Below are 16,129 nucleotides of genomic sequence, written 5' to 3'. Positions count from 1 at the left end.
CAGTAAAATTTGAACTCAGAACGTAGAGATAGACTAAATGCTGCTAACATTATGCTTGGCATGTTAACGATTCTTATTTCTTTATTGTCCACAAGGTGCTAAACATAGAGAGGACAAACAAGGACAGAGAAAGGGATTAAGTGGATTACATCGACCCCAGTGCGTAACTGGTACTTAATTTATCGATCCTGAAAGAATGAAAGGCAAAACCAACCTTGGCGGAATTTGAACTCAACGTAACTGCAGACAAAATACTGCTAAGTATTTCACCAGCGTGCTAACATTTCTGCCAGCTCGCCGCCTTGCTAACGATTTTGTTAGTCCAAACAAGGACAGAGAAATGGATTAAGTTGATTACATCGACCCCAGTGCGTAACTGGTACTTAATTTATCGATCCTGAAAGGATGAAAGGCAAAGTCGATCTTGGCGGAATTTGAACTCAGAACGTAACGGCAGACAAAATACTGCTAAGTATTTCACCCAGCGTGCTAACATTTCTGCCAGCTCGCCGTCTTGTTAACGATTTTGTTAGCCCACCACCTAAATCATAATAATAGTAATAACGGTTTCAAATTTTACCTCAAGGGCAGCAATTTTGAAGGAGGGGATAAAACGATTTCATCAACCTCGGTGTCCAACTGTTACTTATTTTATTGACCCTGAAAGGATGAAAGGCAAAGTCAACCTTGGCGGAATTTGAACTCAGAACGTAAAGACAAACAAAATGCTGCCCAGTGAGCTGAATAATAATAATAATAAAATTGAAAGATACTATACTTAGGAATGAGTACTCAGGTTCGAAATTTCCCCAAGACACCTGATGAAGACTGGAGGGTATATCAGCCGAAACGTTGTGTTAACACCAAACAAGATGAGGACAAATATCCCTCAAATGTAAATAACGTACATAATTATTTATCTAAAAGAAAAAGATAAAAAAAAAAAGAAAAAGATGAAATACTGCTAAGCATTTCGCCCAACTTGCAAATGATTCTGCCAACTCACTGCCTTAATAATAATAATAATAATAATAATAATAATAATGATAATGATAATAATAATAATAATAATGATAATAATAATAATAATAATAATAATAATAATAATGATGATGATGTGCCTTCTGTATCCTTATCAGATGGGTAGTCATGATAGGTACACTGGGCTTTGTATATTTTACCCCAGTGTCACTTTGATGGCATGTGCAGCTCTCTCACTCAATAATAATAATAATAATAATAATAATAATAATAAATGTGGTGATAATTTTAGCATACTTGCACTTTGATTTCCACTTTTATAGTCATGGAATATGGCAAATTCTACATGTCTTTCAGAACCCCATAAGAACCCTGTTATCTATAAAAATATCACCATAAACAATCAATTAAAATATGCATTTTTGTATTGATCCCAGTTTTTAGAACATGCACACCATATCCCTATGTGTCCAGATTGAAAGGGTTGCTGTCCATAAGGGTATCCAGTCATAAGACTCTCCGAAAGTCCTTTCAAATCCATGCAAGCATGGAAAAGTGAGGTCTCGACTGTATGCAGGATGTTACAGCAACTCAAATCCCAATGTTTCAATGGTTTCAATAGAGTGGATGGCCATGTGTGGGTGTGAATTGCTGTACAAACAATAATACTTGCTTTGACAATAGAACACGGCATTTGCTGTTTTCAGTTTGTTGGCCAGCATTTCACTGTAGACTACATTGGTGACTATAGAGCCCTTTTCCTGGTAATGTTCCAGTATAGGCCCTTTTACATCCCTAAAAATGGTTAGAATAATTTTTTCTGTGGAAGGTTAAGTCTTGAATTTCGTTTTTACTGACAATTTTGGGTGTTTCCAATCCATACTCTGCTTTTTGGATTCTGATTCAAAATGATGGATCCAGGCCTCTCACTAAACTCCTTATGTGCTGTGGTATGCTCTCTTGGCACCCATCTCACACAGACTTTATGGAATCGGTGTGGTCCACTTCTGCTCCACAATAATGCAAAGCCACATGTTGCAAGAATGACGCTGCAGAAACAGACTTGGAATGCGATACTTTACTACATCCTCCATATTCTCCTGATCTTCCACCCACTGACTACCATTTTTTTAAGCATTTAAACATGTTTTTAAGTGATTAAAACTCCAAACCCGAGGTAGGATCAGCTTTCAAAGATATCTTAGCATCAAAGCCAATAAGTTTTTATCAACGAGGCATAAATAATCTCGTTGATCGGTGGTAGAGATGCATAGATGTTCGCAACTCGTACTTTGACTAATCAAAACATTTCTATTGTGAAATTTTCCAGAATAAAATGATGTTTCTGAAATTGGTCATTATTTTCAGAACAACCTAATATCACACAATACCAAGGAAAAGAGACACAAACAACACATGCATGCTTTTGCACATGCACATATATATTACCCAAATTAGTAAACATTGAGGCTGTACTGAAAATCATTCAACCAAGGAATAAATTCTTAACTACAAGGCCATGCTTGTGGCAATAGTGAATGCAGATAATACAAGAGAGATCAATAACCTTTGGTAAAAATTAAGCTACAATGACCATCAACAGTGCCATGAGTTGAAGATTCAGATTACCCTGTCAAATATAATGTTAACCTTTAACACACTGTAAGTACATTATGTTGTGGCATGAGTTGCCTCCCCTGTAGCTGTGGGGGCAGTGGCAAGGGAAACAATTCTGGAGAAAAAACAATGTGCTAAAAGTTACTGTATTTTAATGTGTATAAGGAACCCTTTTTTGTCAAAAATTAGGTTAAAAAAATATGGGAGTTTCTTATACATGGATAGTATTATAATCCCTTTCAAAACCTTTTTCCCAAATTTTAAGCCCCAAGAATTAGTGGGCTTCCTTATTGACATTAAAATACAGTAATTTACTTCCATTGTTTTTAATGTATCATGCATTATCTCACAGCTTTGACATTTCGATTATGTGGTTATATATTTTTAGGATGACATTGTAGGGTAGGTGTGAGAAGCTGAAGCTGGCTGATTTAAACGTAAAACATGTAGAATATCGGCTCGAGACAGCTGGTTTAAATACTGCAGGATTCATATCCATTTTACATTCTTGGTCAAATTTCTAAATATATTTCTAACTGGATTTTTTTTTCTTTTTCTTTGCAGCCAACTTTAGGTGTGAGCCCACCCAACAGAGCCTTATTATTTGTCATTGCTTCTCCTGTTGGACCCTATTTTCCTACAGGTATAAAACCAGTTACCTTAATGGCTGACCCCAGATATGTTCGATCATGGCCAGGAGGTCCTGGAGAATATAAAATGGGATCGTAAGTAGCAAATTTGTTTTGTTTTTGTCTGTGTTATTCTTGTGTTGTTGTTTTTTGTCTTTTATTTGTTGCAGTCATTGGACAAAAGCCTTGTTGGGACACTACCTTGTAGGGGTTAGTCACACTAATCAACTTAGCCAACTGATAAACATGGTAAACTGGATGTAAGGTGTAAGATGATGATGATGATAATGATGATGATGATGGAGGTGGTTGTGGAGATGGTGGCAATAGTGGTAGTGTTGGTTATCCTGGTAATGTTGTTAGTGATGGTGGTGATAGCTGTTGTAGCAATGGTGGTGATGATGATGATCACTACTCTGATTATCTTGCTTGATACGTTTGTTTCCCAACTACGTAGTTGCAGGTTCAGTCCCACTGTATAGCACCATGGCACATATCTTCTATTGTAGCCCCCACCCAGCTCCCAACCAACCAGGGTCTTGTGAGATATTTGATAGAACTGGGGAAAAAAAAAGGCGCATTGATAACATAAATATATATGGATAAGTCTGTCTATATATGAGTGTGTATATCAGTGGTGACTCCAGCACTTGGGCTGTTTGGGATTAGCCCAAGTATAAATTTAGTGAAGTGCACATGTATTTGCAAGCTGATTTAATTTCTACCAACCCACTACACTCTCAGAGTGGTTAGCATTAGGAAGGGCATCTAGCTGTAGAAACTCTGCCAGATCAGAGTGGAGTCTGGTGCAGCCATCTGGTTCGCCAGACCTCAGTCAAATCGTCCAACCCATGCTAGCATGGAAAGGAGATGTTAAATGATGATGATGACTGACTTCAATTATATAACTGCAGCCTCCTTTTATTGAGCCTGGCTGCAATCCATTTATTTTCATTCAGCATCTGGCTGTCATCTTAGAGGTGCCCTGTGTCAAAAAATATCATTCGTAGTAGACGATTTCTCGACATCGTTCACACGTGCCTGATTTGGGCTCAGAAGCTACAGCCTGAGTTGTTATCTATAATCGTAAAAGTTAAACATAATTCAATGTTTTCTTAAAACAATAAATTTCTATAGAGATTAGGATTTAAATTCCAATCTATGAAAAATTTCTGTTCTACAATATTCTTAAAGGAACAAGCAATTATCCAGTTACTCAGTCTAATACAAACGAGACTGGTAGGTGTAAAAGACTAACTGGCATCTCTTGTCAAGAGTACAGGCGACAGTCAGATGACTGATGTTTGTTGTACACTCCACTGTCATTATTTGATTGCTGTTATTCTGTGCTTCTGTGTGTAAAGATCAGTTGTGTTTTGCAGGGTTGCTTTATTTTTACCATTAACTTAGAAATGGAGAAAGACATAGTGCTAGATATAAAAAAATAAGTTGTTTGGGTTAGAAATATTGCGGAAAAATGCGAAATTCTTCATGCAGGCATGTCTTAGGCAAAATCTGTGAGGAGCCAAAGTGACGAAATCTGTGATGAGACCCAAGTAACGCTGATGACCTGGAGTTGCCTCTGGTGTATATATATATGTGTTGTCGTCTTGTCTCCCTTGTCTTGACTTCGCATGATCATAGTAAATGAGTGTCGCTATCGTACAAGCTGTGTCCTTTATTTTCAATATACTTTGAACATATGTCACATTATGGCGGCGAGCTGGCAGAAACGTTAGCACGCTGGGCGAAATGTGTAGCCGTATTTCGTCTGCCGTTAGGTTCTGAGTTCAAATTCTGCCGAGGTCGACTTTGCCTTTCATCCTTTCAGGGTCGATAAATTAAGTACCAGTTATGCACTGGGGTCGATATCTGTCCTTGTTTGTCCCCTCTGTGTTTAGCCCCTTGTGGGTAGTAAAGAAATGATTATGGGAAACTGGAAACAAGCTGGTGACAGGAATCAATCAACCTCTATGAATTGAGGTTTCCTATGGCCAGATTTTCTTCCTGTTGCCAACCTTCTGTTTCCAAACCAGGTAGTATTTCCTTCTGACTGGTCATCTTTTCACAGAAGACTAGAAATGAGGAACGGTGACACTTGTTTTATAACCATTACGTAATGCCAAGACTAAGAGACACAAATACTGACACACACATACCTATACATACACATGTGGCATTAAAAGCACCCGTGCCGGTAGCACATTAAAGTGCACCCATTACACTCTTGGAGTGGTTGGCGTTAGGAAGGTCATCCAGTAGAAACCAAGCCAAATCAGACTGGTGGTGTCTGGTGCAGTTCTCCAGCTTACCAGTTCCAGTAAAATCATCCAATCCATAGGTTCTCAAAGTATATACTTTATACGCACTTTCTGACAAGTTGTGGTGCACCTGAGCACTGTATACCGGTGGGCGTTGAGACAGTCCAGGTGGGCGCAGGTGCCTAAGGGGGTGGTGGGAGTGGGAGTGGAAGTGGTAGAGAAAAAGGAGGCATTGGGAAGAAGGCAGCGGATTGGGGGATGCTATGAATTTATTATAATATTATTATAGTATTGTATACAAATTATTTAATATTATATTAAATATCAAATGGTTCATAGTATATTTAAATTAGTAAAATATAAAATTTTTATTTATACATAAAAATAGGGATGGGAGTGCTGAGGGTATCATGTGGCCATTAGGGGTGCGGTGGCCCCTAAATTTTTTTTGTACCTCTGGTCTAATCCATGCCAGCATGGAAAGCAGACGTTAAATGATGATGTTAATGATAATTATGAAAAACGAATATATATGTGTGTATGTATGTATGTACACAATAGGCCTTTTTCAGTTTCCCTCAACAAATCCACTGACAAGGCTTTAGTTGACCCTGGGACCAGAGCTATGGTAGAAAAGTAGAAGATGCCATGCTGCAGGATTGAACCCAAAACCCCCTGTAATTGGGAAGCAAACCTCTTGACCTTTCAAACAGTTCCTTCTGCTATTTAATTATCTCAATCCTATTCGATGTCTGCTTGCATCTTTATTAAATCATTTTAAATCTTTTGTTACGGTGTAAGCTTGTCAGTGGTTGCATATGAATACTAAACGTCAAGAAAATTTACACCGTGAAAATTCAAACATTTCATTCATTTGGTTTTGCCTGTCACCACGAAAAGATTGATAAAATAGCTGTCTAAGTATTAATATAATCTATTAAATCTGATCGCGGGATCTGCCTTTTTCTATTTAACTACATTAGAAATCGTTTTATCAGGGGAAGCAAATGTTACTTTTTTTTTCACTATTATCTCCCTTACATCAATATATTTTTTTTTTTTAAACCCTTTCAGGAAACAAATTAAACTGTCTTGAATTTTTTTTTATTCGTATAAATCAGTGGTTTTTATCCAGTTTTACCTGTTGACGCCTTTGATTCTTATTTTACTCTACTGGACCTCCATAGCCATTTGATGTGTATATATATATATATATATATATTCATCCCGTATCTCTACCAGTAATATTTTCATGCAAAATTGTCTGACCTCTAGTTGTTAATCGGTTTATTATTATTATTATTATTATTATTATTATTATTACTACTATTATTATTATTACTATTTATTATTATTCTGATCCCTAGTCGTCACTCTGTTTACTATTTTTGCATATTCTGTATAATTCATTAGTTATCGTTATAGATATTTAAAATCTCCCTTACAGGGCTGATCGAAATGGCCGCCGATTCTTCGCGGGGTGGCCACTTTCTCTCTTTCCTTCTCTCCCCCTCTTTCACATTGTTTGGACTCCTCTTCCTACTCCTCTCCATGGCTATGCATTCTTAAGCTAGTAACCTGCCTCATTCTTGATTTCGAATTCCTTTTGCCGAGTCTGTCCGTAAACGAAGTGATCCCAAGATAAGAAATCTTTGAACTTTAATTCATCCCGTATCTCTACCAGTAATATTTTCATGCAAAATTGTCTGACCTCTAGTTGTTAATCGGTTTATTACTCATCATTATGTGCCGATAATTTCTCTATTTCTCCACCGTCCCCCCTAAATATCCCTTTATTATTATGTGCTGCGATAATTTTGCCTGTCCAAGTCTTCGCTCTCTCCTCTATCAACCTTCGCATATTTAGGCACGCCCGCCCTACCCACCCCCACCACCAATACCGGATATCTCTATATTTTTGCTCCATCTATACCGGATGTCGTTTCTCCCACCACCGTTATAGGTGTCTACTCTTCGAACCCCCCTCTTCAATACGCTATTTCGCCATACATTACCCCTCTCGTGATATCCTACGTTCTACTTGTCTAGAACCTGTCATCGTTTCTCCGAGCACCCCTCCCCACTGGTGCTCCCCTATATTCCTGCACCCCCCCACATAAAAAGCACCATCCGAACGCCAGCACCGCCCCGACTGGCTTCTGTGCAGGTGGCACATAAAAAGCACCAACCGACCGTGGCCGATGCCAGACCCCTCTGGCACCTGTGCAGGTGGCACGTAAAAAGCACCCACTACACTCGTGGAGTGGTTGGCGTTAGGAAGGGCATCCAGCTGTAGAAACACTGCCAGACCAGACTGGAGCCTGGGGCAGCCCCTGGCTCCCCAGACCCCGGTTGAACCCGTCCAACCGTGCTAGCGCGGAAAACAGACGTTAAACGATGATGATGATGATGATGATGATATATATATATATATATATAAATCCTACTGTATTTTTGTTGCTAAATGTTATTAGGAATTGTATAAAAGAATAGAAATACTTTGTGTAGTTTAGAAGTATAACCAATTTCTTGCACAAATTACGGCGGCAAACTGGCAGAAACATTAGCACGCCATGCGAAACGCTTAGTGGTATTTCGTCTGCCGTTACGTTCTGAGTTCAGATTCCACTGCGGTCAACTTTACCTTTCATCCTTTCGGGGTCGATTAAATGAGTACCAGTTACACACTGGGGTCGATATAATCGACTTAATCCGTTTGTCTGTCCTTGTTTGACCTGTCTCTGTTTAGCCCCTTGTGGGTAATAAAGAAATAGGTATTTCACCTGTCTACATTCTGAGTTCAGATTCCACCGAGGTCGACTTTGCCTTTCATCCTTTCAGGGTCAATAAATTAAGTACCAGTTGCATACTGGGGGTTATCTAATTGACTGGCCCCTTTCCTCAAAATTTCGGGCCTTGTGCCTTGAGTAGAAAAGAATTGTACAAATTTTAACAGCAAAATTTTGTGTGGACCCCTGTTGAGAACCACTAGTATAAATTAAGTTTAGAGTGTGTATTGAGTGCAAATATGTTTACAGGAAAGTGGGTGTTGTCTTGTTTTGAATAAATGGCTAGGCTGTTTCTTAGATTTGTTCTTTGTATGGAAAACATAACAGGTCTCTGTTTGCTCACTCTTATCTTACTTTTACAGGAACTATGCTCCCACGTTATTGCCGCAAGTTGAAGCTCTTCAGAAGAGTTGCCAACAAGTTCTCTGGTTGTTTGGAGAGGATCACCAATTGACAGAAGTTGGCACCATGAATCTTTTCATCTATTGGATTAACGAAGACGGAGGTCAGTATTAAAGAAATCTTATATAGCCACAGGTAAAATAAAACAATACTGATAATGATTTCAAATTTTGACACAAGGCCCCCCAATTATGTGGGAGGGGATAACTCAGTTACATCAACCCCTGCTCTAATCTGGCCGGCTCCGTACCATTTCTCCAGTTTTTTTTCATCCTTGTTTTCATATACATTCGCTTGCTTTCTTCCAAAGAATCTAGTGCTCTTAGCATAGATTTTCTTGGGGCCGGCCAGATTAGAGCAGTCTCAAGAGTAACCAGTCGAAACTGCAAAGATGATCTGGTACTCGACTGAAGATTGAAAACTCCGAATGACCCATCCTTGTTTTTTCCTGTTCTTTTTTGTATCGTCTAACTATCCACCCTGGTCTGGTGGTACGTAAATAGCACTATCCGACTCGTGGCCGATGCCAGCACCGCCTCGACTGGCTTCCGTGCCGGTGGCACATAAAATACACCAATCCGACCGTGGCCGTTGCCAGCCTCGCCTGGCACCTGTGCAGGTGGCACGTAAAAAAACACCCACTACACTCACGGAGTGGTTGGCGTTAGGAAGGGCATCCAGCTGTAGAAACATTGCCAGATTAGACTGGAGCCTGGTGCAGCCTTCTGGCTTCCCAGAACCCCGGTCGAACCGTCCAACCCATGCTAGCATGGAGAACGGACGTTAAACGATGATGATGATGATGATGATGATATATATATACATACAAACACACACATACATAGTTGACCTGGGGCTGTTGTAGCTAAGGCAGCGAGCTGGCAGAAACGTTAGCAAAGCAACGAGCTGGCAGAAACAGCATGCGGGGCAAAATGCTTACCAGTATTTCGTCTGGCGTTACGTTCTGAGTTCAAATTCCACCGAGGTTAACTTTGCCTTTCATCCTTTTGGGGTTGATAAATTAAATACCAGTTACACACTGGGGTCGATGTAATTGACTTAATCCCTTGTTTGTCTCTATGTTTAGCCCCTTGTGAGCAATAAAGAAATTAAAAACACAAATTCCACAACTTGCGAAGTAAGCACAATGATGTCACTAGACACACTGCTTCATAAAGGTCACTGCTAACTCTCACTGTGCACACAACCATGTGCTGCCATCTGTTGGCATGTTACAGAACTAGTCCAGGAACTTCTTGATACCACCTTGTATACATTATTTTTATTTGTTCTTTAGCTTGTTCTAGCCACCACAGCTAGCTTCAGTATAGTAGTAATTGGTTTCCTTTACTTTTTTTTTTGGCAGAGAAAGAACTAATCACACCTCCTCTCAATGGACTCATCTTACCTGGAGTCACCCGGAGAAGTCTTTTGGAATTGGCCCGCGATTGGGTATGTATTTAGTTTCAGCAAGTCTTAAATTTCTTTTATAATTTTTTTACTCTCTCTCTCTCGCTACACACACATACACACATATATATACATATATATTTATATATAGCTGAGGAAGGCTATTGTCATACATGTTACATCAATTATGCATTGATATAAACTGTCCAATAAAGCCAGAAACATATGTACCGCTAAATCCTTTGCATCCTGTTTTTCTTTTGATAAATATACCCAATCACCTACACCACTAACTGGCATATACTGGTGCTTACAGTTATCAAGTATTCACCCTGAATTTTTTGTACCTAACTTATATATATATATATATGTATTTCTCTCCCTTTCTTTCTTCCTCTCTATATATATCTTTGCTGACAAGGGGATTCCCTCTTTCACTGAAGGGTACATTGTATGATTGATGTTTGTGTATAAACTTCAGTGTTCTCATGGTTGTAAGCTAGAAAAATTCTAGACAAACATGTTCAATGCTTGCATGAAATATTAGTGTACATGTAAGCACTGGCATGGCCATGAGGTTAAGATGCTCACCTTGCAGTTACGTAGTTTTGAGTTCAGTCCTACTGCACAGCACCACAGGCAAAGTATCTTCTACTAAAATTTCATTTCAACTAATGCCTTGTAAGTGAATTCTGTAGATAGAAACTGTGTGGAAGTTCATCGTGTATGTGTGTGTGTGTTTTTGTGCCTGTGTGTTTGTCACACATCCTGACAACCAGTGTTGGTTTGTTTACATTCCTATAACAGCAGTTCAGCTAAGAGACTGATAGAATAAATACCAAACTTAACAAGCCGTTCAGCGACGTATAACCAAAAGAATACCCTCTATCAGGCATTTGCCATATTCTGAATGCCTTACTTCCCTGGGCATGGACACATTGAAACTCCGACGTCTGGCAGCTGACTTGGCAGACACCATAAAATTATTAACCATCTTACAAAAAATAACTCTGAGCACCTTTTCAAACTCCACCCGTCTAACACCCGTGGACATATTTACAAAGTCAGAAAACAGCACAGCTCCCATGATTTTAGGAAACATTTTTTCACGCAGAGAGTTGCTGAAGCATGGAACAAACTGCCGGCATCAGTTGTTAGTTGTCGGAGCACTGCATCCTTCAAAACTTCCATGCTTCCTGAGATTCGCCAACACTACACTACACCTGATTTTCTCCCCTCCATACACACACAAGCATGTATCTGACTCATACATTGTTCGCTTTCCAGACATTTGTACATTACTGCATATACTTTATACGCACTTTCTGACAAGTTGTGGTGCACCTGAGCACTGTATACAATAATTTCGTTATTCATCATCATCGTTTAACGTCCGTTCTCCATGCTAGCATGGGTTGGACGGTTCGACCGGGGATCTGGGAAGCCAGAAGGCTGCATCAGGCTCCAGTCTGATCTGGCAGTGTTTCTACAGCTGGATGCCCTTCCTAACGCCAACCACTCCGTGAGTGTAGTGGGTGCTTTTTACGTGCCACTTGCACAGGTGCCAGGCGAGGCTGGCAACGGCCACGATCGGATTGGTGCATTTTACGTGCCACCAGCACGGAAGCCAGTCAAGGCAGCGCTGGCATCGGCCACGATTCGGATGGTGCTTTTTACGTGCCACAGGGTTGTAAAGGTGGTGATGGTGATGATGTATGTTTGTATGACAGGCTTCCACTCAGTTTCTGTTTACCTAATTCACTCACATGATATTGGTTGAGCTGGGGCTGTAGTGGAACACACTTGCCCAAGGTGTTGTGCGGTGGAACCGAACATGAAACCACATGCTTCTTCACCACACAACCATGTCTGTACCTATGTACATATAATTCCAGATTTGAAAATAATCTATAATATAAATTGGACATGGGCGATCATTGTATTCTTTCTTGTCTTGAGGTTCACAGCCAAACTGCTAAGTGAATTCGCGTGAAAAATGGCACACATGTGGAGACAGGTGCATAGATTGGAATGCAGTTTGTATTTTTTCCCTAACCCCCATACTTACTGAGAAAATCGATTAAAACTTTTTCTAATGGAATTTCCCAGTTGCTCAGAAGCTGTTTTCAAACGGGGTTGGATCAGGAAATTTTCATATAGCTGGAGGCTCCAATCGAAACAGGGGACCCGAAATGATAAGGCTGACAAACGCTGTTATAGATTATACCTAACAGAAAACGATCACAGCCACATCATCCAAACAGACCGGGTGAAACCGGGCTTAGCTGCTAGTATCATATATAAATGAAAAAAAAAAAACATGTGGCAGATAAAGACTGGAAGAAATAGAAAGCAGGAGAGGAAGACATTAATTCTTGGATTCTTAAGCGTTTCAACAGAAGGGCAAAATAGATTTCTCTAAGTATAGACGTACAATAGAAGATGCTTCCTGTCTTTGACAGCCCACAGCTTGTTGAAGTAAAGAAGGTTTGCAGAAACTGGCGGAAAAATGATGCTGTGGCATACCAAAATATTGCGAGTAATTTATTCTGGGAACACTTTTTCTTCTACCAAATATTAGTTTCTTTGTGCATACCTTGACCAACGGGCATATATTTGCTGCTGCTAAAATGCGAAAACGGAAGGGAGAAAGAATAACTAAGGTCTCGTCTGAGAAAACTCAACTCTTTAATACATACATACATACACTCATATATATATATATATATATATATATATATATATATATACATACATAATGCACACACACACATATATGTACAAAAACTGATACATATGAAACGGGAAGGTTTACGAAAATAAACAAAAGACGAAGGCAGGTGGAGTACAAACAAACAAATGTGCTAATATGGCGCTCAGGAATAGAAATAGAACAAGTCTTTTACGTTTCGAGCCTACGCTCTTCGACAGAAAGATACACAGAAAAAAAACAAGGAGAGAAAAAAATGCGTGTAGGAGCTAACGATCTATCATGGCGTCATGTAAATGCATGTGTTTATATACATGTACATACTCGTGTGTGCGTGTGTATGTACATAGATTGAGAGGGAGGGAGAGAGAGAAAGAGTAAAATAACAGTTGCACATTCATACACCTTGTGATTACCTGTCTTATTTATTTTTCATATGTGCGATGCCTTCCGTAGATTTTATTTCATTCTTCCTTCCCTTTTTTCCAAAATTTTCAACTCGTTTCTAATTCCAGAATGAATTCAAAGTATCTGAGAAGGAGATCAACATGAAAGAGTTTTTGACAGCACTGAACGAAAAAAGGGTAAGTTCTACGCACACATACAGGATTTGATATAGCAATACTAATAACCTGATGTTAGAGTTCATTAATTATCTCATCATCATCATCATCATCATCGTTTAATGTCCGTTCTCTATGCTAGCATGGGTTGGACGGTTCAACCAGGGATCTGGGAAGCCAGAAGGCTGCACCAGGCTCCAGTCTGATCTGGCAGTGTTTCTACAGCTGGATGCCCTTCCTAACGCCAACCACTACGTGAGTGTTGTGGGTGCTCTTTACGTGTCACCAGCACAGGTGCTAGACGAGGCTGGCAACGGCCACGATCAGATTGTTGCTTTTTACGTGCCACCGGCACGGAAGCCAGTCAAGGCGGCGCTGGCATCGGCCACGTTCGGATGGTGCTTTTAACATGCCACCGGCACAGAAGCCAGTCTAGGTGGCGCTGGCATCGGCCATGTTCGGATGTTGCTTTTTTCGTGCCACCAGCACAAGGATCCCAACTGCAGTTTCCATTGATTTTTGATCTTGGTGTACTTGGCTCAATTGATCTCCTCAAGCACAGGGTCGAAACGGTGTTTCTTTACTGCCACCTGCACAGGAGTCAGTCCAGCAGCCCTGGCAACTGCCAGGTGCCAGTCATAGGATTGGTTCAATTTCAATTCCGATTTTTGGTTCAGAAAAAAAAGCATTAGCCGAGTACAGAGCATAATAAGAAATTAGTTAAATGACAAAGGAACAATGAGTGCATTACATCTTATAGCAGAAACAGCTGTAACCTAATGCAGGTGACTGGCTGGCCGAATCGTTAGCATGCTGGACAGGACGCTTAGCAGCATACCGTTTGTTTTTACAATCTGAGTTCAAATTCTGCTACGGCTGACTTTTCCTTCATCTTTTCGGGGTCGATAAACACTGGGGGTCAATGAAATTGAACTACACCTAACCTGAACCTACTGGCCTTCTGCCAAAGCATGAAATCAATAACATGCTAGACTGAATGCTTGGCAGCCTTTTGTCTGTCTTAATGTTTTGAATTCATATTCTGCCAAGGTCGACTTTGCCTTTCGTCCTTCCAGGGTTGAAAAAAATAAGTACATATAAGTAAAATAAGGCGCAGGAGTGGCTGTGTGGTAAGTAGCTTGCTAACCAACCACATGATTCCGGGTTCAGTCCCACTGCGTGGCATCTTGGGCAAGTGTCTTCTGCTATAGCCCTGAGCCGACCAATGCCTTGTGAGTGGATTTGGTAGACGGAAACTGAAAGAAGCCTGTCGTATATATATATATATATATATATATATATATGTATCTGTGTTTGTCCCCCTAGCATTGCTTGACAACCGATGCTGGTGTGCTTACGTCCCCGTCACTTAGCGGTTCGGCAAAAAAGAGACCGATAGAATAAGTACTGGGCTTACAAAGAATAAGTCCCGGGGTCGATTTGCTCGACTAAAGGCGGTGCTCCAGCATGGCCGCAGTCAAATGACTGAAACAAGTAAAAGAGTAAAAGAGTAAAGAGACATGTTGAGCACAGGTGGCGGGGTTGATGTAATCAACTTACCCCCTCCCCCAAATTACTGGCCTTGTGCCAAAATTTGAAACCAATATTTTCATTGTTGTATAGTGTTTTTTTTTTTTTGTTTTTGTTTTGATTCTGTCTCTTAGATAGTAGAAGTTTTTGGTGCTGGAACTGCTTGTGTTGTCTGTCCAGTTGAAAGAATACTGTATAACGAAGAAAAATTTGCATTACCAACAATGGACAATGGTGCTAAGCTAGTAAACCGTTTTCTGTCAACTCTCATGGATATCCAGGTAAGCACTAACAATGTTCGGAGACATTTTAATTTCTTTGAAACTTTATAAATTCTGAAGAATATTCTTCAACCATCTCTTTCATAAATGAATGACATATTGTTGAATCAGTCGAAATGCTCAACTCAGAAATTATAGTCAATAGTTTAACTATTATAGTACTATAACAACACCCTGTAGAATTGCAGTGCTTAGTGACTAAAGTGCTTTACTTTGCAATCAAAAGGTTGTGAGTTCTGTTTCTGAATGAGGCAAAATGTCATGTCTTTGAGCAAGGCACTTCATTTTACATTGCGGTCACCCATCTAAGTACTAACTAGGCTCGATGTTGCTTAACTTCGGTAATCTGACAAGAACCGGTGCTTTCAACATGATATGGCCATCATCAACATTTTTTCAAAGGAAAATGAGCATGGAGATGGAATTGTTGCCTTCCTTCCAACAAATTTGTTACAATGTGGGTGAATGTGGCAGGGATGGTCCATGTGAACAGGCCTGCTCTGAGCATGCACCTATAGATTGAGTGGAGAGGAGGAAATGAGGGCATTTGACTTTGTGGTCAGGGTGACTGTGTTTTTTTGTAGGGTTCCATGAGTAGCCCTCAGAAGTTTCTCCTGTCCCTCACCTTTGTTGCAGTGTGGGTGAATGTGGCAGGGATGATCCATGTGAACAGGCCTGCTCTGAGCATGCACCTGTAGATTGAGTGGGGAGGATGAAATGAGGGCATTTGACTTTGTGGTCAGGTTGACTGTGTTTTTTTTGTAGGGTTCCATGAGTAGCCCTCAGAAGTTTCTCCTGCCCCTCACCTTTGTTGCAGTGTGGGTGAATGTGGCAAGGATGGTTCATGTGAATGGGCCTGCACCTGTAAATTGAGTGGGAAAGGATGAGACAGGGGCACTTGTCTTTGTGGTCAGGGTGACTGTGTATTTTTGTAGGGTTCCATGAGTAGCCCTCAG

General features: G+C 40.2%; 1 protein-coding gene across 2 annotated transcripts in view; it reads left to right on the top strand.

Annotated features, from left to right (window-relative positions):
• Positions 1-16,129, top strand: part of LOC115218526 (branched-chain-amino-acid aminotransferase, cytosolic) — a 478,054-nt gene that overhangs the window by 458,672 nt on the left and 3,253 nt on the right. For both annotated transcript variants that reach the window (XM_029788393.2, XM_036508335.1), the window contains 5 exons: positions 3,163-3,323; positions 8,640-8,782; positions 10,046-10,131; positions 13,315-13,383; positions 15,027-15,173. In XM_029788393.2, the coding sequence (XP_029644253.1) occupies positions 3,163-3,323; positions 8,640-8,782; positions 10,046-10,131; positions 13,315-13,383; positions 15,027-15,173 (606 nt within the window). The remainder of the gene's footprint in view (positions 1-3,162; positions 3,324-8,639; positions 8,783-10,045; positions 10,132-13,314; positions 13,384-15,026; positions 15,174-16,129) is intronic.

Source organism: Octopus sinensis, linkage group LG13, assembly GCF_006345805.1.
Source record: "Octopus sinensis linkage group LG13, ASM634580v1, whole genome shotgun sequence".
Classification (NCBI taxonomy): Eukaryota; Metazoa; Mollusca; class Cephalopoda; order Octopoda; family Octopodidae; genus Octopus; species Octopus sinensis.
This window is presented reverse-complemented; position numbering and strand designations above follow the sequence as displayed.